The 26,252-nt window shown below is 39.8% G+C and overlaps 1 protein-coding gene across 1 annotated transcript in view; it reads right to left on the reverse strand.

Annotated features, from left to right (window-relative positions):
- Positions 1-214: 214 nt before the first annotated feature.
- The window catches only part of sumo1 (small ubiquitin like modifier 1), a 39,864-nt gene continuing 13,826 nt past the window's right edge, over positions 215-26,252 (reverse strand). The window contains exons 4-5 of the mRNA XM_078529558.1: positions 18,203-18,274; positions 215-2,925 (exon numbers count right to left, since the gene is read on the reverse strand). Coding sequence (XP_078385684.1) covers positions 2,857-2,925; positions 18,203-18,274 — 141 coding nt within the window. The 3' untranslated portion in view covers positions 215-2,856. The remainder of the gene's footprint in view (positions 2,926-18,202; positions 18,275-26,252) is intronic.

The following is a 26,252-nucleotide window of genomic DNA, read 5'->3' on the forward strand; positions in this document are numbered from 1 at the left end:
GAAAATCTCTGCCTCAGATGATCATTATTAGCCGTAGAGATCGTAATAAGTGAGACCACCTTTTTAAAATGCTTATTTGACACATCCACTGAAAACCGAGGCTTTGCCTTTCCCATGTATTTCATACAGATGTGGAAAATGAAGTTTAGTTCTGAAATTGAATCCATATACTATTTGCAGCAGCAAAAAAAAATTGTGAAATAAGCAAGCAATGGACCATCCATAGCATTTATTGTACAATTAATCTTTACATACTTCAAACATGTCAATTTTTGGAGAGTGGGAAGATTTTCCAAAAGAATATAATGTTTTTACATTTTTAGCACCAAGTCTTAGTTTTAAGCATTCCTGGATCAGTTACAACATTGGGTAGGTGCAGGCTTCACTTCCTTGCAACTTTGACCAGTAATGTGCTATGTCCTGCCAATTCAGAAGACCAGTTCCTATAAAATTAGTGCGAATCTTCCATTTCCCATACAAGCTGCATTTATATAGTGCCTTTAACGTGGTAAAACATCCCAAGGCGCTTGACAGGAACATTGCCAAAGAAAAAAAATTTGACATCGAGCCACACAAAAATTTATTAGGTCAAGTGACCAAAAGTTGGGTCAAAGAGGTAGGTTTGAAAAGGTGTCTTAAAAGAAGAGAAAGAGGTAGTGAGGCAGAGAGGTTTATGTAAGGAATTCAAAAGCTTAGAGCCTAGGCAGCTGCCAATGATGGAACAATTAAAATCAGGGATGCAAAGATCTTGGAGGGTTGTATGGTTATACGTAGTTACAGAGATAGGGATTTGTATGAAGAAATGGGGATGAATATCAGTTACTTTTATGATTTTGATCAGTACATTTCTATATTATAAGTAGTAGTGTGCTGTGGATGCAATATTTATTAGCAAACTAAGTTGAGACTATGCTAAACTCATTTCAGTTAGAACTGCGTCAGCTAATAGACAAAGGTTTTGATCATATCTGTTTGGGCTGAATTTGAACTTGGGCCCTAAGTCTGAAAGGAAAGTGCTTGAACTCACTACTAGTTATTACTGATAACAACTTGACAGTTTCATTGTGAAGGTGTTATTAAACAGAAACAAAACTACCTTGTTCTGAATAAGTGTTCTGGTCACTATTTTCTCAACATGTTTTTATTCAGCATCTTAACATAAGATTATGTACAAAGTTGAACAACCCTCATTCATATCTTCTTAAGAACAAATTAAGAAATTTCGGGGAATCCATGGGCAAAAGGAAACAAATTCAAAACTGGATGGCTTAGCGCTTTAGACCAAATCACAAAGGATTTTTCAACAATTATTTTTAATTAAAATTGCTCCTACAACATTTTATCTGTTGATACTTGGGGTAAACAAGACACTTTGCTTGTTTAAGCAAATAGTTACAATTCTTGTGGTGGCATGGTGTAATGGCAAAGAACTGCATTGGCATAGTCTGCATACTGATAATCACAAAACAGCTTCTTCCACCTTTCTGCACCACATCCAATAAATTCAGCCTGATTGAATCACACCCATGAAGGAGTAGTCAAAAATGTTTCCCATATTTTAATCAAGCGCAGATTTCTAAAATCCATTTACAGCTATTTATATCTGTTCTCTCAAAAATTCTCAACACTGGTTCTTTCCAACAGATGAACAGTGTGGAATTTGTGGCCTTAAACTCCTAATGCATATGAAGTACATAGAAATACAAAAAAAAATGAAAACAAAAATTGAATAAAGTTGCAACTGCTATGACAGTTATACTATGGCAAATGAAAAAGCAGTGAATGATTGTGAGTAAATTATGAGGTATTCACTTAAAAGAAACCCTCTCCTGAAATTAAACTAGATATCTACAATGAACAAGACCAAACAAATCTGAATTGTTTCCTGCCAGTGTCTTCTATGAGTAATCTCTACGTAACCCCTTCACTGGCTGATTTCACTGAAATGCTTAGTGTGGCAATGCCATCTGTCTGCAATAGAGTTTATCTTGAAATATTTGTTGAACTGCACAATTTTTTTTGTATCTATTACACAAACTAACCGTGTTACTTTCACAAAAGGAGATACCCGTGCAAAGTTTTCAATGTCCCGGAAGCATTTTACTCCAAAACACAAATAGGTTTAAGTGGTTGAAAGGGTTAAATCAGGGACAGCAGGATGAATAATGATCACTGCACAGTCAGTCAGTCACTTTGTTTCTCATAAGGGTGTTTTCTTGTAATACAAAGGGAATATTGTGGCATGGTAACTGCTGCTGTATTACAATTTTAAAAACGGCCTGCAAGTTCACAACCACCTTATGCATGATGCAATGTCTGTACTTTTCTAAAAAAAATCCCCAAAAGTTTCTGAACGGGAAACATTAACATTCTGTCTGGCCAAATAATAAAGGAGTCAAATTATTACAAGGTAACTTGCTACTTTCAACTTGCAATTTCAGTACGATATTTGGGAATGTATGTTTTAGAACATTGTTTTGTGAAGGCTTCTTTCATATAAAACTTTCTTAAATCCATTTTTCCTAGAATTTGAAAAAAAGAACTTCCAAATGGTCTTATGTAATGAAAAATATGAATTTATAAAGCCAAGGTACTTAAGTCACAAGCTTCTATTTAAAAACAAATCTCAGTGGGCATTTTGTTGCCATTTATGCTAAATATACTGAATTGGTTGTATTATAGTACATACTGAAAATAAGAACTTCCAGCTGGGCATCAACCTGTCGTACAAACCATATGAAAGAAAGTTGTTTCATTTTTTTTCTTTTTTTTATATATAAAATCAGTGATTACAGCCAACAAGAAACAATAAAGAAATTATACAGATGATCGGGATCCTGATGCAGGGATCAGCGGTTAGGCTCTCAACCATCCTCCTGTCTGTTCCTGATAAACTTCAACCACATCTTCATCCTCCATGCCAAGCTGTGAAAACAAAACAAAAAAAATTAATTTCTGCATTAACTGAAAATAGTCTTTGTTTCTAAAGATGCATTACTAAAATTCCAATTTTCTCCATTTGTTTTCTTCTGTTCCAACTGATGTCTAAAAATAGTTAAATAAAATTTTCTGCTGCTTGTGACTGTAAAATTCTAAGACTCCTGGGTAAAATAAAACCAATATATATTTTCAAAAGTTCCAGAGAAATATTACACACTTTTGTTTCCCCCCCCACCACACCCCCATAGCTGCTTGTACTTCATCCACATTTTTCCATATAATTTCAAGTAACAATACTGGTATTAAAGTAAACTTGAATAAGATACTGGTAGTAATTGTATCAATTAAGTGTATGATTAAAACCAAGATTAAGAAGAAATGTTCATTAAAAGTTTAATTGTGTTTAGCTTTTAAAAATTATTTGACAGCCCTAGGTTGAATGTGTTTGGACTTCTATGATATTTTCCCCAGTTGCATTCTTTTATAACCTACAGTATAAAGTTAATTGAAAGCTTACAATTTAAGCTCTGTCCACCAATCCAGATATTTGGATTCTCTTTAGGGGGTCCTCAGAAATGATACATCATGATTCTTTTGCACTCAAAACAGGACTGAGGAGTCTATGACTTGCTATTACTACAAGAGATATTTAGCTTGTACCTCTCCTTGTGACAATCTACTCAGAGGAAACATGACAAATACTCAAAACAGGTATTTTGTATTGGTCTTCACTATAGAGGATACAAATAACATCCCAGAAATAGCTGTAAGTCAAGAATTGGAAGGGAGGGAGGAACTCAAGAAAAGTACAATCACCAGGGAGGTGGTACTTGTCAACCTGCAGGTCCAAAAATTGCCAAGTCCCCAGGTCCTGATGGATTTCATCCTAGGGTCTTAAAAGAAGTGGCTAGTGAGATAGCTGAGGCATTGGTTTCAATTTTCCAAATTTCCCTAGATTCAGGGAAGGTATCATTAGATTGCAAAATAGCACATGTAACTCCTTTATTCAAAAAGGGAGACAGATAGAAAGGAGGAAACTATAGGCCAGTTAGCTTAACATTTGTCATAGGGAAAACGTTAGAAGCTGTTAAAGATGTTATAGCTGGGCATTTAGCTAAATTCAAGGTGATCAGGCAGAGTCAACTTGGTTTTGTGAAAGGAGAATCATGTTTAACCAATTTACTCGAGTTCTTTGAAGAAGTAACAAGTGCCGTGGATATGGAGAACCAGTGGATGCACCGTACTTAGATTTTCAGAAGGCATTTGATAAGATGCCACATTTGGCTAGCTAACAGGAAACAGTAGGCATAAATGGGTCTTTTCTGGTTGGCAGGATGTGGCAAGTGGTGTGCCACAGGGATCAGTGCTGGGGTCACAACTCTTTACAATTTATATAAATGATTTTGATGAAGGGACCAATGGTGTGGTTGCTAAATTTGCTGATGACACAAAGATAGGTAGGAAAGTAAGTTGTGAAGAGGACACAATGAAGCTATGAAAAGATATAGATTTGGGTTTTATAAATAAATCTCTACAGAAAAGACTATGGATTGTTTGGTTCATGGGGTACTAAGCCTCAGAATAGTAGGGCCAATTACTGAACCAGGTCATTCACTCGCTTTCCATAAAGATCAGTCATGATCTAGAATATGCTAGGAAAATGGAAACTACAGTGTCCATATTCATTATGATCTTGTGCTTAAGTAGTCACATTAGTATAGGTTACATCTGTAACACAAACTTGCATGATGAATTAAAAACAGAAAGTGCTGGATATTCTCAGATCTGGCAGCATCTGTGGAGAGGGAAATAGTTAACGTTTCAAGTCAAATATCACTCTTCTTCAGAATCTGTATAATGAGTTGTTGGTTTTAGGATTCAGCATCTGGCAAAAGGCTGAGCAATTAATACATAATTAAGGGCATCATTGTAGCAACCCAAGTGCAGGCCAAGTTATCCTCAGACACCTGCGGTTGTGTGGTTGTCTCCAGCAGTCAGTATCATAGGTGCACCCAAACACTTGTTTGAAGTTGGGAGCTAGAAATTTCCAGGTCCTGCATTAAACAACTTAGTTGTTATGACACAGCAGATGGTAAATGCTGAGTTGTTTAAATCCCAGAGGGAAACTTGATTGGACTGTCACAATTAATTTTCAATTTGTATAAATTTCGAGATGCATACCTTGAATTTAGTAGTAATAAGACCACCAAGTCTCCTAGGTTTCTACAAAACTAGATTAAACATTTATTAATAAGAGAAATGAATTTAAATACATACATAGATCTACAAATTACTACTATGATAACTTCTAACTCCCCTAATCAATCTAACTCCCAGTTATACTTTCATTAAGGCAACAGTAAGGCACACATACTTTAAAACACCCAGGCAAGAAACATGATACCCTGAACAAGTCGAATTCAAAGTGAATTCTCTTCACTTCAGTCCCTGGAGACAGCAGCTTGAGGCACAGGTGCTGAAGGTGTTTTCACGCTTGTAGGATCTTAAAAATGCCTACCCTTTTACACAGCCGTTGCTCCTTTATACATATTTTCCCCTTTGAATGCAAATACTGATTGTTTCACTATGTCTTTGGACTTTAGTTCCCTGGTAACAAAATCCTCTCGTATCACTAAGTTTTACCAGTAATCTTTGGAAAATATAAACACACTTTTTCTAAACATCACCTGGCTAGGTGACACATTTCACCCCTCCTTAGAAAACAATCGAGTCTGGTTCATTTCAAAATGCAAATTTTCCCTTGACACATATCTTTCTAAACTTACCCATGTTTACCTAATTAACATTTCAAACCTAACCTCTCTTAGATCAAAGCACCCAAACTAATTCTATTAAGACACACACACACAACTATTACTCTATTTTAAATAAATTCCCATAACATTATGAGAATTATTACATCTTCTTGACATAGTGACATCTGGTACTGGTATCTCAATGATGGCAGTGCAGATGGTTTACTTGATGCAATATGTTTAGTGAATACTAAGTGCTTTGTTGATATTAATTTTTTTTTTAAATCAGTACATTTATGTACCCGAAAGCTGCCAGTAAAGAAAATTGCCAGATGCTGAAACAGGTAACTTCATGTGCCTCACTCCCATGCCGCACTCACTCACCACATCTTTCGGCACCAAGGAGAGAACGAGTATCAAGCTGGGATGGTGATGTGGTTTTGAAGCACTGAATTGCTATGGTTGCTGGTGCAAAAATTCCAATCCAGTATTAAGTGTCTCTGCTCTTTACTCACAAGGCCAGATGAAGAGGAAGCCACTTGTTTGAGCAGGTTATGCTTCAAACAACAGCAATGAAGAATTGCTGTCAACCTCCAAAACCCAATTACACTTACTGTACTTATGTCCAATACATATTAATGAACAAAGACATTCTTAAAACAACACGAAGAGAAAAAGTAGTGTATTTATTTAATACCATTCACATTATTTGGCTATCCTAAAACAGTTTATAACCAAATGGTGACTTATGGATTTCCATCCCTGCTGTTACATAGGCAATTTTTACACAAGCAAGATGGCATATGAAAGTTCAAGTATTTATTTCTGGTGATGCTTATCAAGAGAGTAATGTTGACCAGAACACGAAGAGAACTTCCTGCTCCTCTGAGAAGTGCCTGGGCTCTTATGCATCCACCTGATTAGGTGGACAAAGCCTTGATATAATATCTCACCCAAAGGTTGGTAGCTTACAACAATACAGCACTATCCAAGAATCAATCTAGGAGTACAGTATTGAGACTTGAACCCATGACCTTTGACTCAATGATAACAGTGCTGTCAAGCTGATAACCAAAACATCACAAGCAGTCATGAAAAAGCAGAGGCGGGGTGAAAAATTCAAGAAAGGTCGCTCCTGTATAATATCATTTTACATTATGGCTCCTCCCATGGTCCAGGGCTGAACAATTGACAATTGCAGGCGCCTGGTTGAGAGGGGGACAACAAGTAGTTTGATTGGAGAAGCATAAAGAGTGAGATAGAAAAAATCTGTGAGGAGCTGCTCCTCCAAATACAGATTCTGCCTCTTCCGTGCTACTGCTCCAGTCCTCTAATCGTAGGTTCCCTCCGACCCACTCTTGCTGCTGCTCCAGACACAGAATCTATGACTGGAGGAGCAGCAAGGGCAGAAAGGGGGAACCTGTGGTTGGAGGAGCTGGAGCAGCATCATGGGAAAGACAGGAGAACTAAAAGGAAAAATAAACATTTCTCTGAGTAAAAGCAAGAAAAAAGAGATGGAAACAATTCTCTTCAGACTTGAACCTCATAACTTGGGGGGGGGTGGTCAATGGATAGTTGACACTTTTTATCCTTTGTTTGGAATAATTTATTTTTTTACATTCCTTTTACAGCTGTGTGTTTATCACTGACGGGAGAAGGGAGGAAAGGGGCTGTCTCTAGCAACCACCGGGGAGGATGGACTGAGGCGAGTATTTTTTTTTTAAATAAATTATTTATAAATAGACAATCCCCTCCCCATCACCAACCCCCAAACCCTCTCCCAGTCTGTCCTGCATCAATATAAAAAAAGAGAACTGGGATCTCAGCACCATCATCAGCAGATCCAGAGGTTAGAGGAAGGCCAAGATGACAGAGGATCCAGTGCAGGTAAAGTGGCTCTTGGTTACATTTGAGAGAGAGGGGAACATGAACGAGAGAGAGAACGAGCGAGAGCGAGCAACTTTTAAAACCCTCCATTCTTCCTCTTCTATATTTGTTCAATAAATTATTTTGAGAGTAAAATTTAAAGTAGAGAGATCTGGGGTAGAGAGATAAAAATATTAAGGGGCAATCCAGTTTTGTTTTATGTTTCCCTAAGCTTTTTCTTTAACGGTTTCTGCTACAGAACTGTCTGTTTGTAATACAAACTTTTCTTGGTTGTTGTTTCACATGTGTTTTTTTGGAAAAAGGAGTCTTGATCTGTAGAAAAAGTTGGGAGTACGATTGATTCAGAAGAGCCTGACCTCTCAGGCCTGGAGTTTGCTTCAATATCAGATGCTAGAGGAGGATGATGAGGTGTAGGGAGGTGGGAAGAGGCGGACAGGGGGGCTGTGAAAGAAAGAAAACTGTTTAACTGCTGTTGGATCTTGGCTGCCTGCCGAACACCAAGTCTGCTGTGTCTTTAATATCTTTTAATAGGTGATTTACCTTCAAGGAGCCCCTGAAAACCAAAAGGTAGTCCCAGAAAATCAAAAAGTAGTCCTTGAGAATATCTCAAAAAAAGCCCTTGGAGAAAAAACATTAACCCCTGGGTCTGTCAGCTTGGAGAGTACACCAAGAGGACCCAGGACCTCAGGAGGATGGGGAAGGTGAGTGATACAGCAATTTCAGGTGCCTAGCCTCAAACTACATTTCCCAGCATTCTCTGCAAAGCACTCCTTGGGACAACATGCCTTGCAGCTCCATTCATTCCTCTCTCTCCAGGCACCTCACATCTCCATCCGAGCAGCCAGCACTCAAACTCACCTTCATCCTACTGCCCTCTCGAACCCATACTTCACAATGACCCTCCACAAATAGTGTCCTTCCCCTCTCTCCACAAAAGACATTATGAACACTCACATTTCTGCTTTCTCTGCAAGAGGGCACACCACTGGGCAAGAGGCAGAGACCCATAGGGGTCTGGTGAAATCCTGTTACCAGAGGTGCAACCTCACTCTAGATTTTAATCCCTGAACAGTTATCCTGAATACTAGGCAAGATACTGCTAAAGATTATTAGCCCCAATTTGTAGTGCTAATTCCTAAATTTTCCAATTTGTACTAACGTTAAACTACTTACTACCAATTTTTAAGTAACTGGGCTACTGCCACCTTTAATTAATGCCAGTAATAAATTCCAGATTTCCTGTGTCAAACAGCACTGAAAACTATTTATAACTCTCATTTATTACTTCATTCTGAAGCCAGGTGGTGAAATAGGAAGCTAGACTTTCTTTTACTCACATGTCATCAATTCATTTTATCTTGGAGATTTCTTTTCATTCTAGAATGCTTTTTTACATTAGCAAGGTCAGTACTTAACCATTTTTCAGTCACACTTATTGTCGAATGCATGTTATCCTGAGGCTAACAAAGGAAGACTTTTGGTCTCTCAAGGAATTAAAGGATATGGGGCACAGGCAGGAAAGTGCAGTTAAAACGCAAGAACAGCCATGATCGTGCTGAATGTTGGAGCAGTTTTGATGGGCCATATGGTCCACTCTTGCTTCTATTGCTTGTGCTCTTATATATGCCACAGGGAAAGATCATATAACATGCAATGGGCAAACTATTCCCAGAATACTCCTTCTGTAGAATTTCCCCTATAATATTTGGTAAGTAAAACCCCATATCTAGTGCTCCTACAAGAGCCAGTGTTTCTGCAGCTAAAGTATTTTTAACCAGCCTTTTATTTTCTTAGCTTTCCAGGCCAAGGAACACCATTTTCCATTTTTACCCCCCAAAAATATTATAAATCCAGCTGCACTCAAATAGCCATCCAGAAGAATGGCATGAGAAGTGTCACTGCAAAGGATTAATTTCATGTCCTTTGGGTGTCCCAAGGCTGGAAACTTGAGCTCGCATTTATCTGTATTTAATTCTTTTAATGTTTTATTTTCCGTTAAAACATCCTCAATTGGAGAGTTTTACATTATTAGTACTTAGTTCCAATAGATCTGGTCTTGCATCTGGAAGTCAATTCAACTGTCCAAACACCCTTAACTGCTGTTTCTTCTTTAGATACAAGATCATCTTTGTGACAACCTAGCATGATCTACTGGGATATGAGTAACGCTTCCTAGATAAGGCCGTTGGCTCAAGGTTATTCCCGACCTATTCTGCTTACTGTCTAAACCTATATATTTGGGTTCCTGAAGCCCAACTTCCAAAATTCTCCTTTAAACTTATTTGTAAGAAATTGCTCAAATTCCACATACCCTCCCCAAAGAAAATCATCAATGTGCATCATAAAGATGCCAACGAGTTTCCCTTTGTGGCACCAGTAGAATATTTCTTGATCTGCTTGCAGTTGAGTACAGCCTACTTTCAACACCCAGACCTAATCGAGAAATACTATATCCCTAATGTATCATTTAATCCATAAACGTATTTGTTTAATTTACACAGCTTCCCTTCTACATCGTTTGCCTCTTTAGGCGTTTTTAGAAACCAATTCTCTCTGAACCTTTTCTCCATGCAAAAATGCAGTTTTTATATTGATGGACTTAAATTCTCACAGATATGGCCATCAGAACTAAGAAAATATTCAGGATTACTTTTCCTGTCACAGGAGAGTCCACTCTAAAACCCTCATCTCCAAGTCTCTCTCCTGAGCCATTAGTCTTGCTACAGCCTCTACTTGCCCTTCTCTGTCGTTCTCAACTACTACTACAGGTTCTCTCCCTCCTATGATCAGATGTTCGATCATCGGTACGTGATTGTTTCCTAGTGCAAGAATCACTCCCAGATCCATTAGGGAACTCGCACTGCCTTTTCTTGCCTTCCACTCTTTCACCTCATTTTACCAGTCCATAGATCTTACCTTTTGTACCATCTTGGACATTCAGCCAATATTTGACCTTTCTGGTAGCTTTTTCCTGCTCTCCCTACAGTAGTTGCATCCCTCCATTTACTGGGCTCTTTTGGTATGTACATCAACCAAATACCCACTCTAAGCAGTTGTCCTTTGGATACAATAGCCTTGTTCTGTGCATCAGTATCATTCTACCCATCACTATCCAGCCCCTTATACACCATATTTGGTTCTTCACAACTATCAAACATATGACTATGAAGTTCAAGATGCCTCATCGCCTTGTATTAATTGCTCGGATTCTGAAAGTTTATAATCAATCCCAATTAACCAAGATAAATGGACTGTTACAGTTTGACTGCAGTGCTGGAGAACTACTGTCTTACCATCACACCCTATCACTTTACTCGGACTATACCATTCTTCCTAACCCTCTCTTTTATAGTACTCAATCTCCAGGATTAAAGTTTATCTTGGATGGTCTTATGCAATGCCTTAGAGCCCTCTGAAGTTTCTCTGAGACTTGCACCTCGATGAATGCCCTTCTTCTTGCATGTAAAACACTCAAGTTTGCAAAAAAAATTGAACTAACTGTAGTACCTTGTAGGACGGGGAGGGCTATCACACAGCACAGAACGTATTTTGGGATTCCTCCCATAGACAATTGAGAAAGACTATAGCCAACTATTTGAAGCAAATTCTTTGCAAGAACTGCCTATGCCAGGACAGTTGTTAGCTGATCAATCAAACTGCAAGTTAAGATTTTATGAGCACTGCCTGATTTCTTTCAGAGTCCACAGAAAGGATTTTCTGCTATGGTGTTCAGACCACCAATATTCACATTTTCATACATTTCTAAACTAATTATTAGTAAATTCCACACTCCGCTGCCCCAAGCATTGTCAGAAATAGTCCGATCCCTACCCATTTCTCCATGACATAATTTACAATCACCCTTTTGTCCTTACATAAGAGCCTAAGAAATAGGGACAGGAGTCGACCATTTGGCCCCTCGAGCCTGCTCCGCCATTCAATAAGATCATGGCTGATCATCTGGTGTTTCGATTTCCATATTGCCATCTAACCCCGCTAACCTTTGATTCCCTTGCCTAACAAGAATCTATTTACGATAAAAGCAAAAAACTGTGGATGCTGGAAATCCAAAACAAAAATAAAAATACCTGGAAAAACTCAGCAGGTCTGACAGCATCTGTGGAGAGGAACACAGTTAACATTTCGAGTCCATGTGACTCTTCAACAGAACTAAGGAGAAATAGAAAAGAGGTGAAATATAAGCTGGTTTAAGGGGGGGGATGGGACAGGTAGAGCTGGATAGAGGGCCAGTGATAGGTGGAGATAGCCAAAACATGTCATAGACAAAAGGACAAAGAGGGTTTGAAGGTAGTGATATTATCTAAGGAATGTGCTAATAGGGTAGAAAGCAGGACAAGCAAGGTACAGATAGCCCTAGTGGGGGTGGGGTAGGGGGAAGGGATAAGCCAAAAGGTAGAGATAAAAAAAATGGATGGAAATACATTTAAAAATAATGGAAATAGATGGGAAAAGAAAAATCTATATAAATTATTGGAAAAAAGGGGGATCGGAAAGGGGGCAGGGATGGAGGAGAGAGTTCATGATCTAAAATTGTTGAACTCGATATTGAGTCCGGAAGGCTGTAAAGTGCCTAGTCTATCTACCCGTCTTAAAAATATTCAATGATCCTGCTTCCACCACCTTCTGAGGCAGAGTTCTAAAGTCACACAATCCTCAGAAAAAAATTCTCCTTATCTCTGTCCTAAAAGGGCGATCTCTAATTTTAAAACTGTGCCCCATAGTTCTAGACTCACCCGCAAGAGGAAACATCCTTTCAACGTCCACCTTGTCAAGGCCGTTCAGGATCTTGTATTCTTCAATCAAATCACTCCTCACTCTTCTGAGCTCCAGTGGAAACAGGTTCAGTCTGTCCAACCTTTCCTCATAAGGAAAGGTTTCTCCAAGGAAAACAGATTCAACTTATCTAATCCATCTTCATAACTGAAGTTCCTCATCCCTGGAACCATTCTCGTGAATCTTTTCTGCACTCTCTCCAATGCCTTCATATCCTTCCTAAAGTGTGGCTCCCAGAACTGGGCATAATACTCCAGCTGAGGCCAAACTAGTGTCTTAAACAAGTTCAACATAACCTCCTTGCTCTTGCACTCTATGCCCCTATTAACGAAGCCTAGGAAACTATATGCTTTATTGACTGCGCTCTCAACCTGTCCTACCACCTTCAATGACTTATGCACACATACATGCAGATCAGTCTGCTCCTGCACCTCCTCTAAACTGAAGTTCCTCATCCCTGGAACCATTCTCATGAATCTTTTCTGCACTCTCTCCAATGCCTTCATATCTTTCTTAAAGTGTGGTTCCCAGAACTGGGCATAATACTCCAGCTGAGGCCAAACTAGTGTCTTAAACAAGTTCAACATAACCTCCTTGCTCTTGTACTCTATGCCCCTATTAACGAAGCCTAGGAAATTATATGCTTTATTGACCGTGCTCTCAACCTGTCCTACCACCTTCAATGACTTATGCACACATATATGCAGATCAGTCTGCTCCTGCACCTCCTCTAGAGTTGTAAACTTTATTTTGTATTGTCTCTCCATGTTCTTCCTGCCAAAATGAATCACTTCACACTTTTCTGCAATGAACTTCATCTGCCACCTGTCTGCCCATTCCACCAACTTATCTATGTCCTTTTGAAGTTCCACACTATCCTCCTCACAGGTCACAATGCTTCCAAGTTTTGTATCATCCACAAATTTTGAAATCATGTTCTGTGCACCAATCTAGGTTTCTGATCCATTCACTTGCGTTCTCATTTACCTGTCTCAATTGCGCTCTGCTTCTATCTGGTCCGCCCAGGGTCTCCAGCCCTTGCTGCTCTTCCAATCACAGGTTCTGTTTCTGGAGGAGGAGCAAGATCAGGGGAGAGGGAACCTCTGATTGGAGGAGCTAGAGCAGAGCATATAACAGCTCCTCACAAATTCTGTCTCTCCCATACTGGGGCAACTTTTCTCTCATTGGTCACCAGCTATTGCGTTTTCAGGGGGCTTTTGAGGATGAATTTGCCTGTTGATCACTAGGTGTGGGGTTCTGGAGGCACATGAGTGTGGCAGTGGTTCAACGGGAGTGAAACATGCCGCTGATCTCATGATGATAGCCTGTCCACTCCCACAAACCGATAAACCGTCATGGGGCATCAAAGGCAGCTGAGCCAGAGTATCCAGAACCAGCTAAGAGACTGTCTCCAGCTGGCCCCTCAAAGCCGTGAGCTGCTAGAAGTTGTCAACTACAAGCACCTCAAGGACCCAAATCTGAACATCAGCAGACCTCCACCATTCCTTAGAAAAATACATTAGATAAGCGCACACTTAAGATGATCAAAATAGGGGTGACAAGGGTGCAATTATTTTGTAATGTTACTCTGTGATGGTATTAAAAATGATAATAGTGTGAATTGTGCAGTTTGTCTGTATGATGGGTCATACTATAGTATTCAGATGACTTCTGTAGCAATGTTCAGAGTCTAGGGGTTCGTGTTATGATGAGAATTGATAAAAGGTGTTGGTTTTGATTATTCTTTTACTGGTATTGGTCAACGAGCTGCTGCCCAATCGTCTTGGATGCTTTTAATACAGGTCTTGCAGCAGCTTACCCTACATCATCATCTTCTTTCGACAATAACTCCTGCTCAGCTGCAGCTGGTTCAACGTCTTTCTTCTGTTGCATGGCAAAATTATATATACTCCACAAATGGGAAATAAGATGGGTCCGAATTAGAGAAAATTCTCAAGCACCTTTTACTGTTTTTAATTGCTTGCTCAATTACTACCCTAATACTTCCACGGCTATCATTGTACCACCTTTCAGCTGGCATTCATGGCTGGTAGATAGGCTTTCTTAATCAATTTCCTCTGCCCACAACTAGTAGGTCTTGCTCCCTAATTTCCATGCTTGTTCAAAAAATGCAGAATTATTGACCCAATATAGGATTATCCTTGCTACCAGAGAACCACATACACACCAGCATACTTTGTATATGATGGTCACACGCCAGAGGAACACAAAATGGCATCCCTTCCTATTCATAAAAAGTCCTGGCTCATGTAGTGGTGCCTTTGTTGCCACATGAGTGCATCAATAGCAACCTGGACTTGGGAACCTGGCAATTGCTGCAAATTCCCATTGCTCTGTCATATTGACTGGTGACATTTATGGGTATATACTGGCATGCATTATTTGTTTTATGCAGGTATGTGCAACTGTCTGGCTAACGTATGCCATGAACCCCAATGAAATCTGAAAGGCTCTGAAGCAAAAATAATTGAAGGCAACCATTACTTTCATTACTACTGACAGAGTGCCAAGTTGACACAAAAGGCCATAGCTTCTGCTGCAGGAGGTCTGCTACTTTCCAATGGGAGAACCTGAGCCTCCTTCAATATGATTCACTGGTGAGCTCCTGGTAACTGATCTACAAAATGTATATGAAGGGTAGGATCACTACCATGCAACCACCCTCCTATGTGGTGCTTTCTAGGTTCTGCTGCAGATCCAGCATGCTCATCTTCCTGCTGCTGCTTCTCTTCTCTTAATTGGATTGCCAGAATTAATCCCAATGTGCATCTCAGCACTCACCTTCCCTGAAGGCTACAAATACTGCCAAAAACCTGCAGAAAATCTCTCTCCTATAATCAATGCTGGAGTTGCAAATGCTTCCACACCACTCAATTAACATTTCAAAAAGATATAATCGCCATTTTTGTCTGTGGGTGCATGTCCCTTTAAATCAGGTGTTTAATTGCTTATTTTGGTGCCAACTATTTCCCTACGATTTTCGAAATACTATTGCCCCATTTCCGCCTAGCAGAAAGTCTCAGAATAAACCCCTTCATTTGAGCAGGGCAAAGAAAAGTTTATATTCTGTATTTGTCTGTGCTGCCTGACTTTGAAGGGCTTATTGTCAAAATGTCCTATTCCTAGAACTGATGTCCCTTAAAAGGGAGAAAAACAATCAGGAGTTAAAAACGGTTGATGTTTATTCTATTATGTATTCCTCTATTTTACTGGTTTGCTCAACTCAATTAGTTTGTTATTATTTTGTTAGCAAATAACTGAAAGGTTACTAACTGCAAACCAGAAAACATGCCAATTGTTAAGGAATAATACAATAACTATACCCATAATAAATAGTGTATATAAATAGTTGTCACAGTATCTACTATGGTCAGTTACTTATGATAAAGTCTACTTTGAGCTATCTGGAAGTACATTTTGAAAAGTATTTTTAAAATTTTAAATAGAAAAAGTTTTCTGAATTATACCAAAGCATAAAGGGATATGAAATATGGTCAATTAACTAATCTACCAGCTGTAATTGAAACATACTTCTGCTTGTTCATGCAGTTGATCAACAAGCAAACGATCAACCCGGGAAGGATTTAATGGTAGCCTGGGAATGGGTGCATTATTTGAAATGGTCACTTTCTTTCCTGGGTAGTTCCACTTCAGTGCTGCTTCTGATTAGAAATGTCAGGTTTTTTTTAAGGGATGCAATAATGCCCCAATTGGGTAAACTGCAGATTTACTGACTTTCCAAAAACAATTCTTTATCATGTTCCATGACCAGTTTCATTTGTGCCTTTTTCATGGAAGGTGTGCTCAGCAGCAAGGATATCTCACGAGGGTCCATATCTTTATTAACACAGTAGCTTACTCCAGCTACTTTGCATGGAATCACCGCTCTTTTTAGGGACCTCAATGTGTTGTCATCCCCAAACTTGAAACAAGCAGAACTTTCATTTCTCTGACCTTACTTTGATCCTTACTATCGAGAGGATCTAAATACCATTTTAAGCAATCTATTCCACACCTGTCAATGTGTGACCACTATCTAACATGGCACAATTAAAGGAATTTGCAACTAATACACTCATTACCGGACTAAAGCTTCTTGTGACTAGTACAATTCCCTCAGACTGATCATTATCACCTTCAACTTCTGAATTTTCTGCATCATGCGTGCTTTGAAAACGCTGCTGTTTCACTTGGACAGTTCATCGCTTGATAATATTTTGAGTCAAATCTGAAGCACCTGTTAACTGTTCCCTGGGCATTCCTGGGGTTTATTTGTTTATTATTGCTACTCCAACCTGTCATCTGCCAAATCTGCAATAAATGCCATCATCCTCATTCTTTCAGCCTGCAACTTCTCTATTGTACTGACACAGGTGCCAAGTATCTGAACGATCTCGAAATGCCACTAAGTTGAGTTTTCCATCCTTTGTGAACCCCTAAGTTAGGAGCTATGAGTCCGCACTTGCTGGCAGCCTCAGGCTTACTGTCCAATTAAGGACGGTGGGCAAGGTGTAGATGCTGCTGGCCCAGAGGACCAGCAATTCTGAAGCCTTGGCAGCCCCACCGGGAGAACTGCGTGTTGCGGAGGCACGACGGAGATGAAGTGCCCATGGACCGGTGAGTAAAAAATTAAAAATCAGAGGCGTCAAGCAGGCAGGCTCCTCCAGATAGCCCACTGGGGCAGTGGGTCTGCCCTTGAAAGTATGATGGCCTGAATGACCCCCTGTTGTGTTGTAAGATTTTATTCTATACAAACCCAGTTGCAGAAAGCACAGAATCACAGATCACTTTTGAGCTCCAAAATAAATTCTGAACTCATGGTATTTCTAGAATTAGCTAAACCCATTGTCTCAGTAGGTTTATCCACTGACTGACTGCGACAGTCAGCAATTATAGCGCAAGCATTCATGGCTGTATGTGTGGAGTTAGCAGACTGCAATTGGGGCAGAGGTAAGAGTGCTTCAAACACCTACAGTTCCCTGGTCAAAGGGGAAAAAAGGTTCACTTGAATCTGATCACTGTCTGGTGGCTGCTGCGAATGCATTTATATGCATGTCAGATTAAGCCTGGGCCAGGCTTACAAAGGTGACTAGCATAAACATCTTGCTGACATTCACCGCCAGACATGAGTAATGGCCACTCAGGTATTGGGGAAGTGCCTGATGTTCATAGACCCATACCTCAATAACAGTGGAGAGGAATAGGGAAAATGCTGCAAGTAAGAAGTTTTCGGGGGGCTATTTGTCATGGTGGATTAAGAATTTGTGCTTGCACTTTTATATTCAAACATGGTTCAGGGTAATTGGATGAAAAGTTCATTTCTCCGATTGCTACAAGAAGATGAAATAATTTTTATGCAGTTTCCACTCAGTTCCTGCAATTACAGTATAAAAGTATAAACATAATACCACACCAAGTGTCACTAAATTGATAAAACGACTGCTCAGAGGCTCCAAAGACGAGTGGTGACAAGACAGGGCTTGTGGTAAATGAAGATTTTCACATTGATCAGATACAAAGTCATCTGTCTACATTTGGGGTTAAGAAAAAATTGCTGAGGAAGTTTTACTTTCTTCTGACTGTGCAATAGTTGACCAGGAGCATTTGATGCCAATACTTGGTATTTGACATGGAGGAGTGTTCCATCTCCAACACTGACGTCTCTCACAAAGTAATCACTTCTTTAAAAAAAAATCTTTCTGCAAGGTGCTGCTGCGATCTTCGGCAGCTTTGACACTCTTTTAGCAGCTACCCAAGATACTAGAGGTTCCTCAGGAAAATGTCAGAAAACAATACTCCCATACCTCTTTAGGTGTTTGGTGATCTGTGATCCGCTGACCCTCAAACAAAAATCGAAGTGAATTTGGTGGAACACCCTGCATCAAAGGAGAGGCAAAAAATATAAATTAAACACAGTTCTTAATTTAGGAAATTATAACTTAATAAAATAAACTTTTCTTGTGCTATTTCTCATTTGTTAAAAATGACTTTTTGAAATGTAGTAGTGTTATGATGTGTGCCAGGCAGATCAAATCCACAAGGGAAACTTGGTTGCACTATATCAATGGTTTTGTAATTTGTATTTATTACGAGATGTGTGCACTGAATTCAGAAGTAATAGGTCCACCAAGGCCTTGAGATTTTTTAAAAACTAAATAAAAATATTTATTAATAAAAGATTTCAAGCACATACATAAAACTACAATTACTACTATAATAACTTCTAAAATTCCTAATTAACCTGAACCCCAGTTACAGTCCCTTTAAGGCAACGGTCCAGAAATAAATTTTAGATTTTAAACAGATCCAGCAAGTTAACACAATGCCCTGGTCAGTGGAATTCCAAATGGTTTTTCTCTAGCTTTAGTTTCAGTAGACAGCAGACTTATGCACAAATGCTGGAGGCTTCATTAATACTATTTCACACACTCCTGTTGGATCTTACATGGCCTTCTCCTGACACATAGCTTTTCATTCTCCTTTATATATGTTTCTCTCTTTTTAATAGGTAAATTCTATTGTTCCATGCATCTTTGAAACTGTATCTCCCTCATAAAATAAACATATTCATGTTGTCACTATATATTGTCAGTAACCTTTGGGAAAAATAAACACATTCCTTAGTCTTGCTTATCTGGCTAGTTGTAAACAGACTGAGATGCCTTTGAAATCAAAATCTCCCTTCGTTTACCTAAAAATGCAAATTCCCTTCACACCTTATATGCTAAGCCAACATCCATGTTTGCTCATTAACATGTCAAACACCTAGTTTATTTTGTTGATTTAAACTTGCAGTTTGCTTGACTACAAAATGTAATTAAATCACACACAGACAGACCCAACTATACTTACCCCTATAAACTTACTTCACAATAAACCAGAAGAATATTACGAAAATTATTATACTTTCATGACAAGTAGGATGCAGGTTTATGCCATGATTCGACCAAAGCCGAATAGTTCCTCACCAAAAAGTGAGAAAATTGGAGGTTAGTCATTCTATTTCATCTTCCCTTGGTTCAGAGGCTGCACTGGCAGAGATGTTTGCTTTTTTGGGGATCGTGAGCGAAATGGAGCTTTCTGGCAAATTTTCAAAAAACACTGTTTTGTCCTGAGAAATATAGCAGACCACTGTTTGGTTCAAGAATGTCCATTACACTTTTACTGTTTCCGGTTTGCTTAGATTTGTAAAAAGGAGTGTCTTGTACCATTTAATTCAATGTTCTCAATATGTTGCCTACACCTCAAGTCGCTGGTACCAACGACATAGTAATGGTAGTAGCAGCAGCAACTTGTATTTATATTGTGCCCATAGTAAAAAAACCCAACTCACCTCACAGCAGCATCATTAAACAAAACTTGACACCAAGAGACATTAAGGCAGATGACCAAAAGCTTGGCCAAAGAGGTAGGTTTTAAGGACAGTTTCCATATGATTACATAAGATAAACGGCACACAACCATAACAAGTGTAAGATTCTGCCCAACAAGTCCATGCCGGTGTTTATGCTCCACTCGAATCTCCTATCTTTTCTCATTTAAATCTAACCATCTATTCCCTTCTCCCTCAAATGTTTGTCTAGCTTCCCTTAAATGCCTCTATACTATTTGCTTCAACCTCTCCTTGTGATAACGAGTTCCACATTCTTACCATTCAAAAGTTTCTTCCGAATTCCCTATTAATTTCTTGGTGACTATCTTATATTTATGGTCTTTAGTTACTGTCTTCTCCACAAAAGGAAACAAACAGTCTCTCTGTATCCACTCTATCAAAACCTTTGATAATTTTAAATTTTAATTGGATCACCCCTCAGCCACCATTTTTCCCCAAGAGAGAAAAGAACAACGGCTTGTCAATCTTTTCCTGATGTGCATACCAATATATTGCTGGTATCATCCTTGTAAATCTTCCCTGCGCCCTCTTCATTCCCTTTATCTCCTTTTCATACTATAGCAACCAGAACTGCACGCAGTACTGTGTGGTCTAACCAAGGTTCAATTTAGCATAACTTCCCTCCTTTTCAATTCTATCCCTCCAGAAATAAGGCCGAATGCTTGGTTTGCTTTTATTTATAGCCTTGCTAACCTGCAGCGCCACTTTTAGTGATTGGTGTGTTTGTAGTCCAAGATCCTTTTCTCACTCAGACTCACCTTACAAGTTTTTGTTTATTCATATACGGAATGTGGGTGTCACTGGCCAGGGCAGCATTTATTGCCCATCCCTAACTGCCCTCGAGAAGGTGGTGGTGAGCTGCCTTCTTGAACCACTGCAGTCCCTGTGGTGTAGGTACACCTACAGTGCTGTTAGGGAGGGAGTTCCAGGATTTTGAACCAGCAACAGTGAAGGAACTGCAATATATTTCCAAAGTCAGGATGGTGAGGGCTTGGAGGGGAACTTCCAGGTGGTGGTGTTCCCATGTCTTTACTGCCCTGTCCTTCTAGATGGTAGTGGTCGTGGGTTTGGAAGGCGCTGCCTAAGCAGCCATGATGAGTTTCTGCAGTGCATCTTGCAGATGGTGCACACTAATGCCACTGTTCGTCAGTGGTGGAGGGAGTGAATGCTTGTAGAAGGAGTGCCAATCAAGCGGATTTCTTTGTCCTGGATGGTGTCAAGCTTCTTGAGTGTTGTTGTAGCTGCACTCATCCAGGCAAGTGGAGAGTATTCCCATCACACTATTGACTTGTTCCTTGTAGATGGTGTTCAGGCTTTGTGGCAGGGGGGGGCGGGGGGGGGGGTTCAGGAGGTGAGTTACTCACCGCAGGATTCCTAGCCTCTGACCTGCTCTTGTAGCCACAGTATTTATATGGCTAGTCCAGTTCAGTGTCTGGTCAATGGTGGCCCCACGATGTTGATAGGGAATTTAGCAATGGTAATACCATTGAATGTCATGGGGCGATGGTTAGATTCTCTCTTGTTGGAGATGGTCATTGTCTGGCACATGTGCGGCGCGAATGTTAGTTGCCACTTGTCAGACCAAGCCTGAATATTGTCCAGGTCTTGCTGCATTTGGACATGGACTGTTTCAGTATCTGAGGAGTTGCAAATGGTGCTGAACATCCCCACTTCTGATCTTATGATGGAAGGAAGGTCATTTGGGAGACTTGGGAGACTACATAGGTCCACAAGCATGGGGGTGATGGGCGAACTGGACTTTGTGCAAGTTAGGATAGGAGAAGCAGTGAGTTTCGGATAAGCTTAGGTTTCTAAAGGGTGGAAGATGGAAGGCTGGCCAGGAGTAGTCAAGTCTAAAGATAACAAAGAGATGAATGAGGGTTTCAGCAGCAGATGAGCTGAGGTGGGGAGGAGTCGGGCAATGCTGTGTAGGTGGAAGTCGGTAGTCATGGCAATGATGGGGATATAAATATTCCTGGGTACGAGGTGTTTAGGAGAGGAGGAGAGGCAGGAAATGAAGAAATGTGGGGGGGGTTGGAGTCGGAGTGCCAAAATTGATTAAAGATGGAATTCTAGTTCTGGAGAGAGACTATGTTCCAGAGGGGGTTGAGGACTGAATCTCTCTGGCTAGAGGTAAGGAATGAAAAAGGTGCAATAACATTGATTGGCATAAAAATAGACCACCAACTAGTGGAAGGGACACAAAGAAACAAATCTGCAAAGAAATTACAGAGAGGTGCAAGAATTATAGAATAATCATAATGGGGACTTCAATTATCTAAATAGAGCCTGGGATAGGAATAGTAGAGGGACAAGGTGGGCAAGAGTTCCTGGAATATGTTCAAGATAAGTTTCTGCAGCAGTATGTTTCCAGCCCAATGAGAGGACATGCACTTTTGGACCTGGTACTGGGGAATGAGTTGGCCCAAGTGGATCAAATATCAGAGGGAGAGCCTCTAGGGGATAGTGGCCATTGTATCATAAGGTTAGGTTAATCATGGAAAAGGACAGAGAGCAATCCAGAACGGGGATAAATAATTGGGGGAAAGCCAACTTCGATGGGATGAGAATGCATCTGAGGCGTGAGTTGGAATCAAATGTTGGCATAATAGACGGTGGCTGCACAATGGGCCACCTTCAAAGAAAAAGTATTGGAGGCAATGTCAAGATATATTCCCTTGAAGGGGAAAGGTAGGACAAATAAATTCAGAGCATCCTGGATGACAAGAGAGATAGAGGTAAAGATGAAAAGGGAGAAGTACGTGTACAATAGATGTCAGGTAGAAAACACAATGGAGAAATAGGCTGAATATAGGAGGACCAGAGGGGAAGTGAAGAAGCTAATAAGAAAAGCAAGGAGAGAGCATGAAAAGAGGCCGGCAGACAACATAAAAGGGAACCCCAAGGTCTTCTATAAGCATGTAAATAATAAAAGGGTGGTAAAAGAAAGAAAAGGGCTGATTAGGGACAAAAAAAAGGGATTTGCATGTGGAAGCTGGAGAAATAGCAGAGGTGTTGAACGAGTACTTTGCATCTGTCTTTACACAGAAAGAGGTGAGAGGGGAGGTAACTGGTACACTAGAAGAACTTACAATTGAGAGAAAGGAGGTTTTGGAAAGGCCATCTTTAATTAAAATAGATAAGGTACCAGGGCCAGATGAGATGCATCCAAGGGTATTGAGGGAAGTGAGAATGGAAATTGCAGAGGCACTAGTGATAATCTTTCAGTCTTCCTTAGACACAGTGAAGGTGCCAGACGACTGGAGAATTGCAAATGTTACACCCTTGTTCAAAAAGCAGTGCAAGGATAAAGCTGACAACTACAAGCCACTCAGTTTGACCTCAGTGGCAGGGAAACTTTTGGAGACTATAGTATGGGATAAATTCAATAGTCACTTAGGCAAGTGCAGGATTATTAAGGAAAGCCAGCATGGATTCATTAAGGGAAAATCATGTTAAATTAACTTGCTGGAGTTTTTTTTGAGGAGGTAACAGAGAAGGTTGATAAGTGAAACGCTGTTGATGTGACATATAGGATTTTCAAAAGGCACTTGATACAATGGAGTCAGTGGCTAAGGAATGGAGATGTTGGTGGAGACTGAAGACGACAGCTTTCGTCTTCTCAATATTTAGTTGAAGGAAATTTCTGATTGTCCAGAAAATGTAGGAGTAGTAGAGGGTTTGAGAAAGGTGATGGTGGAGGTAGAGTTGATGACATCAACATACATGTGTAAACTAATGCTATGTTTCTGGACGATGTTGCCATGTAGATAAGAAACAGACCTTGGTTTCAATTTAGGGTCTATCCATCAATGAGGCAACACCAATAGGAGCTTTCCCGAAACTGCAGACCCACAAAATTTCCAAATGGAAACTGGCAAATAAGAAATGCAAATAGGAGAGGGATGCTTGAGTTTCCATTGGGCCCATTGTCTGCTTGTGGCACAGGTTGTGGTTTTTACAAATCTGATTTAGTTGTTTGGTAGCACAGAACTTGAGTATTGCTGAAAAAAAGAACTTTTAAAATCAAAGCTTTTTGTCTTGTACTCATCAGGACAATTCTCAAAAAAATGTCAATATCAGGGGAACAAGAAATTTATACTGTATGAGAAGAGAGTGCTGATTGGTTCACAAGTGGACTCTGATTGATAGAGGCACTGCCATGAAGAATGCACCATTTGATGGTGACTGACAGTTAACTGCCAAACGTTGTTTGAAATTTAAACCAGGCAGCTTAACTCTGACTGGTCAAGACATTGCCCTTGGGAATGAACCAGTGAATAGTTGTCACTTATTTTGTTTAGCTGAAACAGGCGCAATATGTGTATATGTTCTTTCTGTCTGCAAAGAACAGGGCCCCGTGTACTAATAAATGCAGCTTCCAGTACAAGCAAATGCACCACACTGCAAGCCCGACTGACAATCTTAAATTGGTTGTCAGTGTAATTTTTAGCACAATGACGATTACTAAGCAAATGTTGTCCAATCACAGAATCACATTTACTGTTGGACGCTGTGTTTTGAGTTTTGCAAGCATAGGCTAGTTGGTTTTGGTCTATACCTTGCCCTTTGTGAACAGCAGAAGGGATATGCTGTTTGATATGATCCACCACTCTTTGGGACATACATACCAGGCATTGCACAGGTACTAGGCCATACGCCCCAAAGAGTAGCAGATAATAGAAACAGCATGTCTCTTTCGCGGTTTGCAATGGGCAAGGCATTGATGGCACCCAAACAGCCCGTGCTTGCAAAACTCAAAACAGTGTCCAACACTAGATGTAATTCCGCAATTGGACAACATTTGCTAAATAATCCTCAATGTGCTAAGAATTATGCGGACAACCAATTTCGGGCTTGCAGTGTGGCACATTTGTATTAATATAAGTAGCTTCCAGTACATGCAAAGGGCTCTGTTCTTTGCAGACAGAAAGAACATGTACACATATTGCATCTGTTTCAGCTAAACAAAATAAGTGACAGCCATTCACCGGTTCATCCCCCAGGGCAATGTCTTGACCAAAGTCAAACTGCCTGGTTTAATTTAAAAACAATGTTTGGCAGTTAACTGTCAGTCACCACCAACTGCTGCATTCCCCACAGCAATGCCTCTACCAGAGTCCACTTGTTAACCAATCAGGACACTTCTCTTATAGTATAAATTTGTTGTTTCCCCTGACATTGGCATCTTCTTGTAAATTGTCCTGATGAGTGTAAGATGAAAAGCTTCGACAAAAAAAATCTTTTTTCAGCAACACTCATATTCAAATTGGAAGTCTTAAAAAGCAATTCAAGGATTGTGGTGAACTTTCAGTTCTTTGTTTTAATTTTTTGCCAACAATCTTTGTATACATGTGAACCACTAATGATAGGAACATAGGAAAATAGAACTTGAGAACAGCAGTAGGCCATTTGAGCCTGTCCTGCCATTCAATAAGATCATGGCTGATCTAACTGTGGACTCAACTTCACTTTCCTATCTAATCCCCATGACCCTCGATTCCCTTGTCTATCAAAAATCTATCTAGCACAGCCTTGAATAAATTCAATGACCCTGCCTCCACTACATTCTAGGGAAGAGAATTCCAGACTAACAACACTCTGTGGGAAAAATATTCTCCCCATCTCTGTCTCAAAAGGGAAACCTCTTATTTTTAAACCGTGTCCCCTAGTTTTAGTCAACAATCATTAAAGGAAAATGGAGAACTACCTTAGCCAGGCAATGAAATGGTGTCAAATCAACATGCCCAGCCAATACAATGAACAAAATCATCATGTATTAAATTACAAATAATTCAGCTGTCACACAATGTAATGAAAAGCTCCCAGTCAGTTATCCTGATTAAATTATTAGCTGTTGATTTTTGAATATTTGTATTTAAACATGAACAGAAACAGACAAAAAACACACAATCTATGCAACAGTTTGATTTTTCAAAGTAACATATATTGATACTTCCTCTTATCTTTTCACAATTTATGTATTTAACTAAGAAAATACCATATGTAAAGAGCATTTTTGATCTTGCACTTAGAATCTGGAGAAAAGAAAATCAGTGACTTCTGCTTCTTGAAAATTTACATTTATACTCATGTGTAAGATAGCAAATAAGGAGGAACCTTTCATTCTATGATTCCATGTGATACAGTCTGAAGCAGGATATTAAATAGCACAGTCAACCTTAGTTCAGTGATAGACCTCTCACCTCTGCATCAAGAGTGTAGGGCGACCACATAATTCAGGCCGACATTTTAGTGCCGTACCAAGGGAATGCTGCACTATTGGAGATGCTGTCCTTCGGATGAGACATTAAACCAAGACCCCATCTACCATCTCAGATGGAAATAATAGATCCCATGGCAGTCTTTATAACAGCAGGCCAATTTACCCAGGGTGGAAGTTAATGCCCTCCCCTGAGGCAAATTTGGAGGCAGGAGAGGCAATTAAATCAGGCTAGAGG

This window comes from Cetorhinus maximus, chromosome 25 (genome assembly GCF_964194155.1).
Source record: "Cetorhinus maximus chromosome 25, sCetMax3.hap1.1, whole genome shotgun sequence".
Taxonomy (NCBI): domain Eukaryota; kingdom Metazoa; phylum Chordata; class Chondrichthyes; order Lamniformes; family Cetorhinidae; genus Cetorhinus; species Cetorhinus maximus.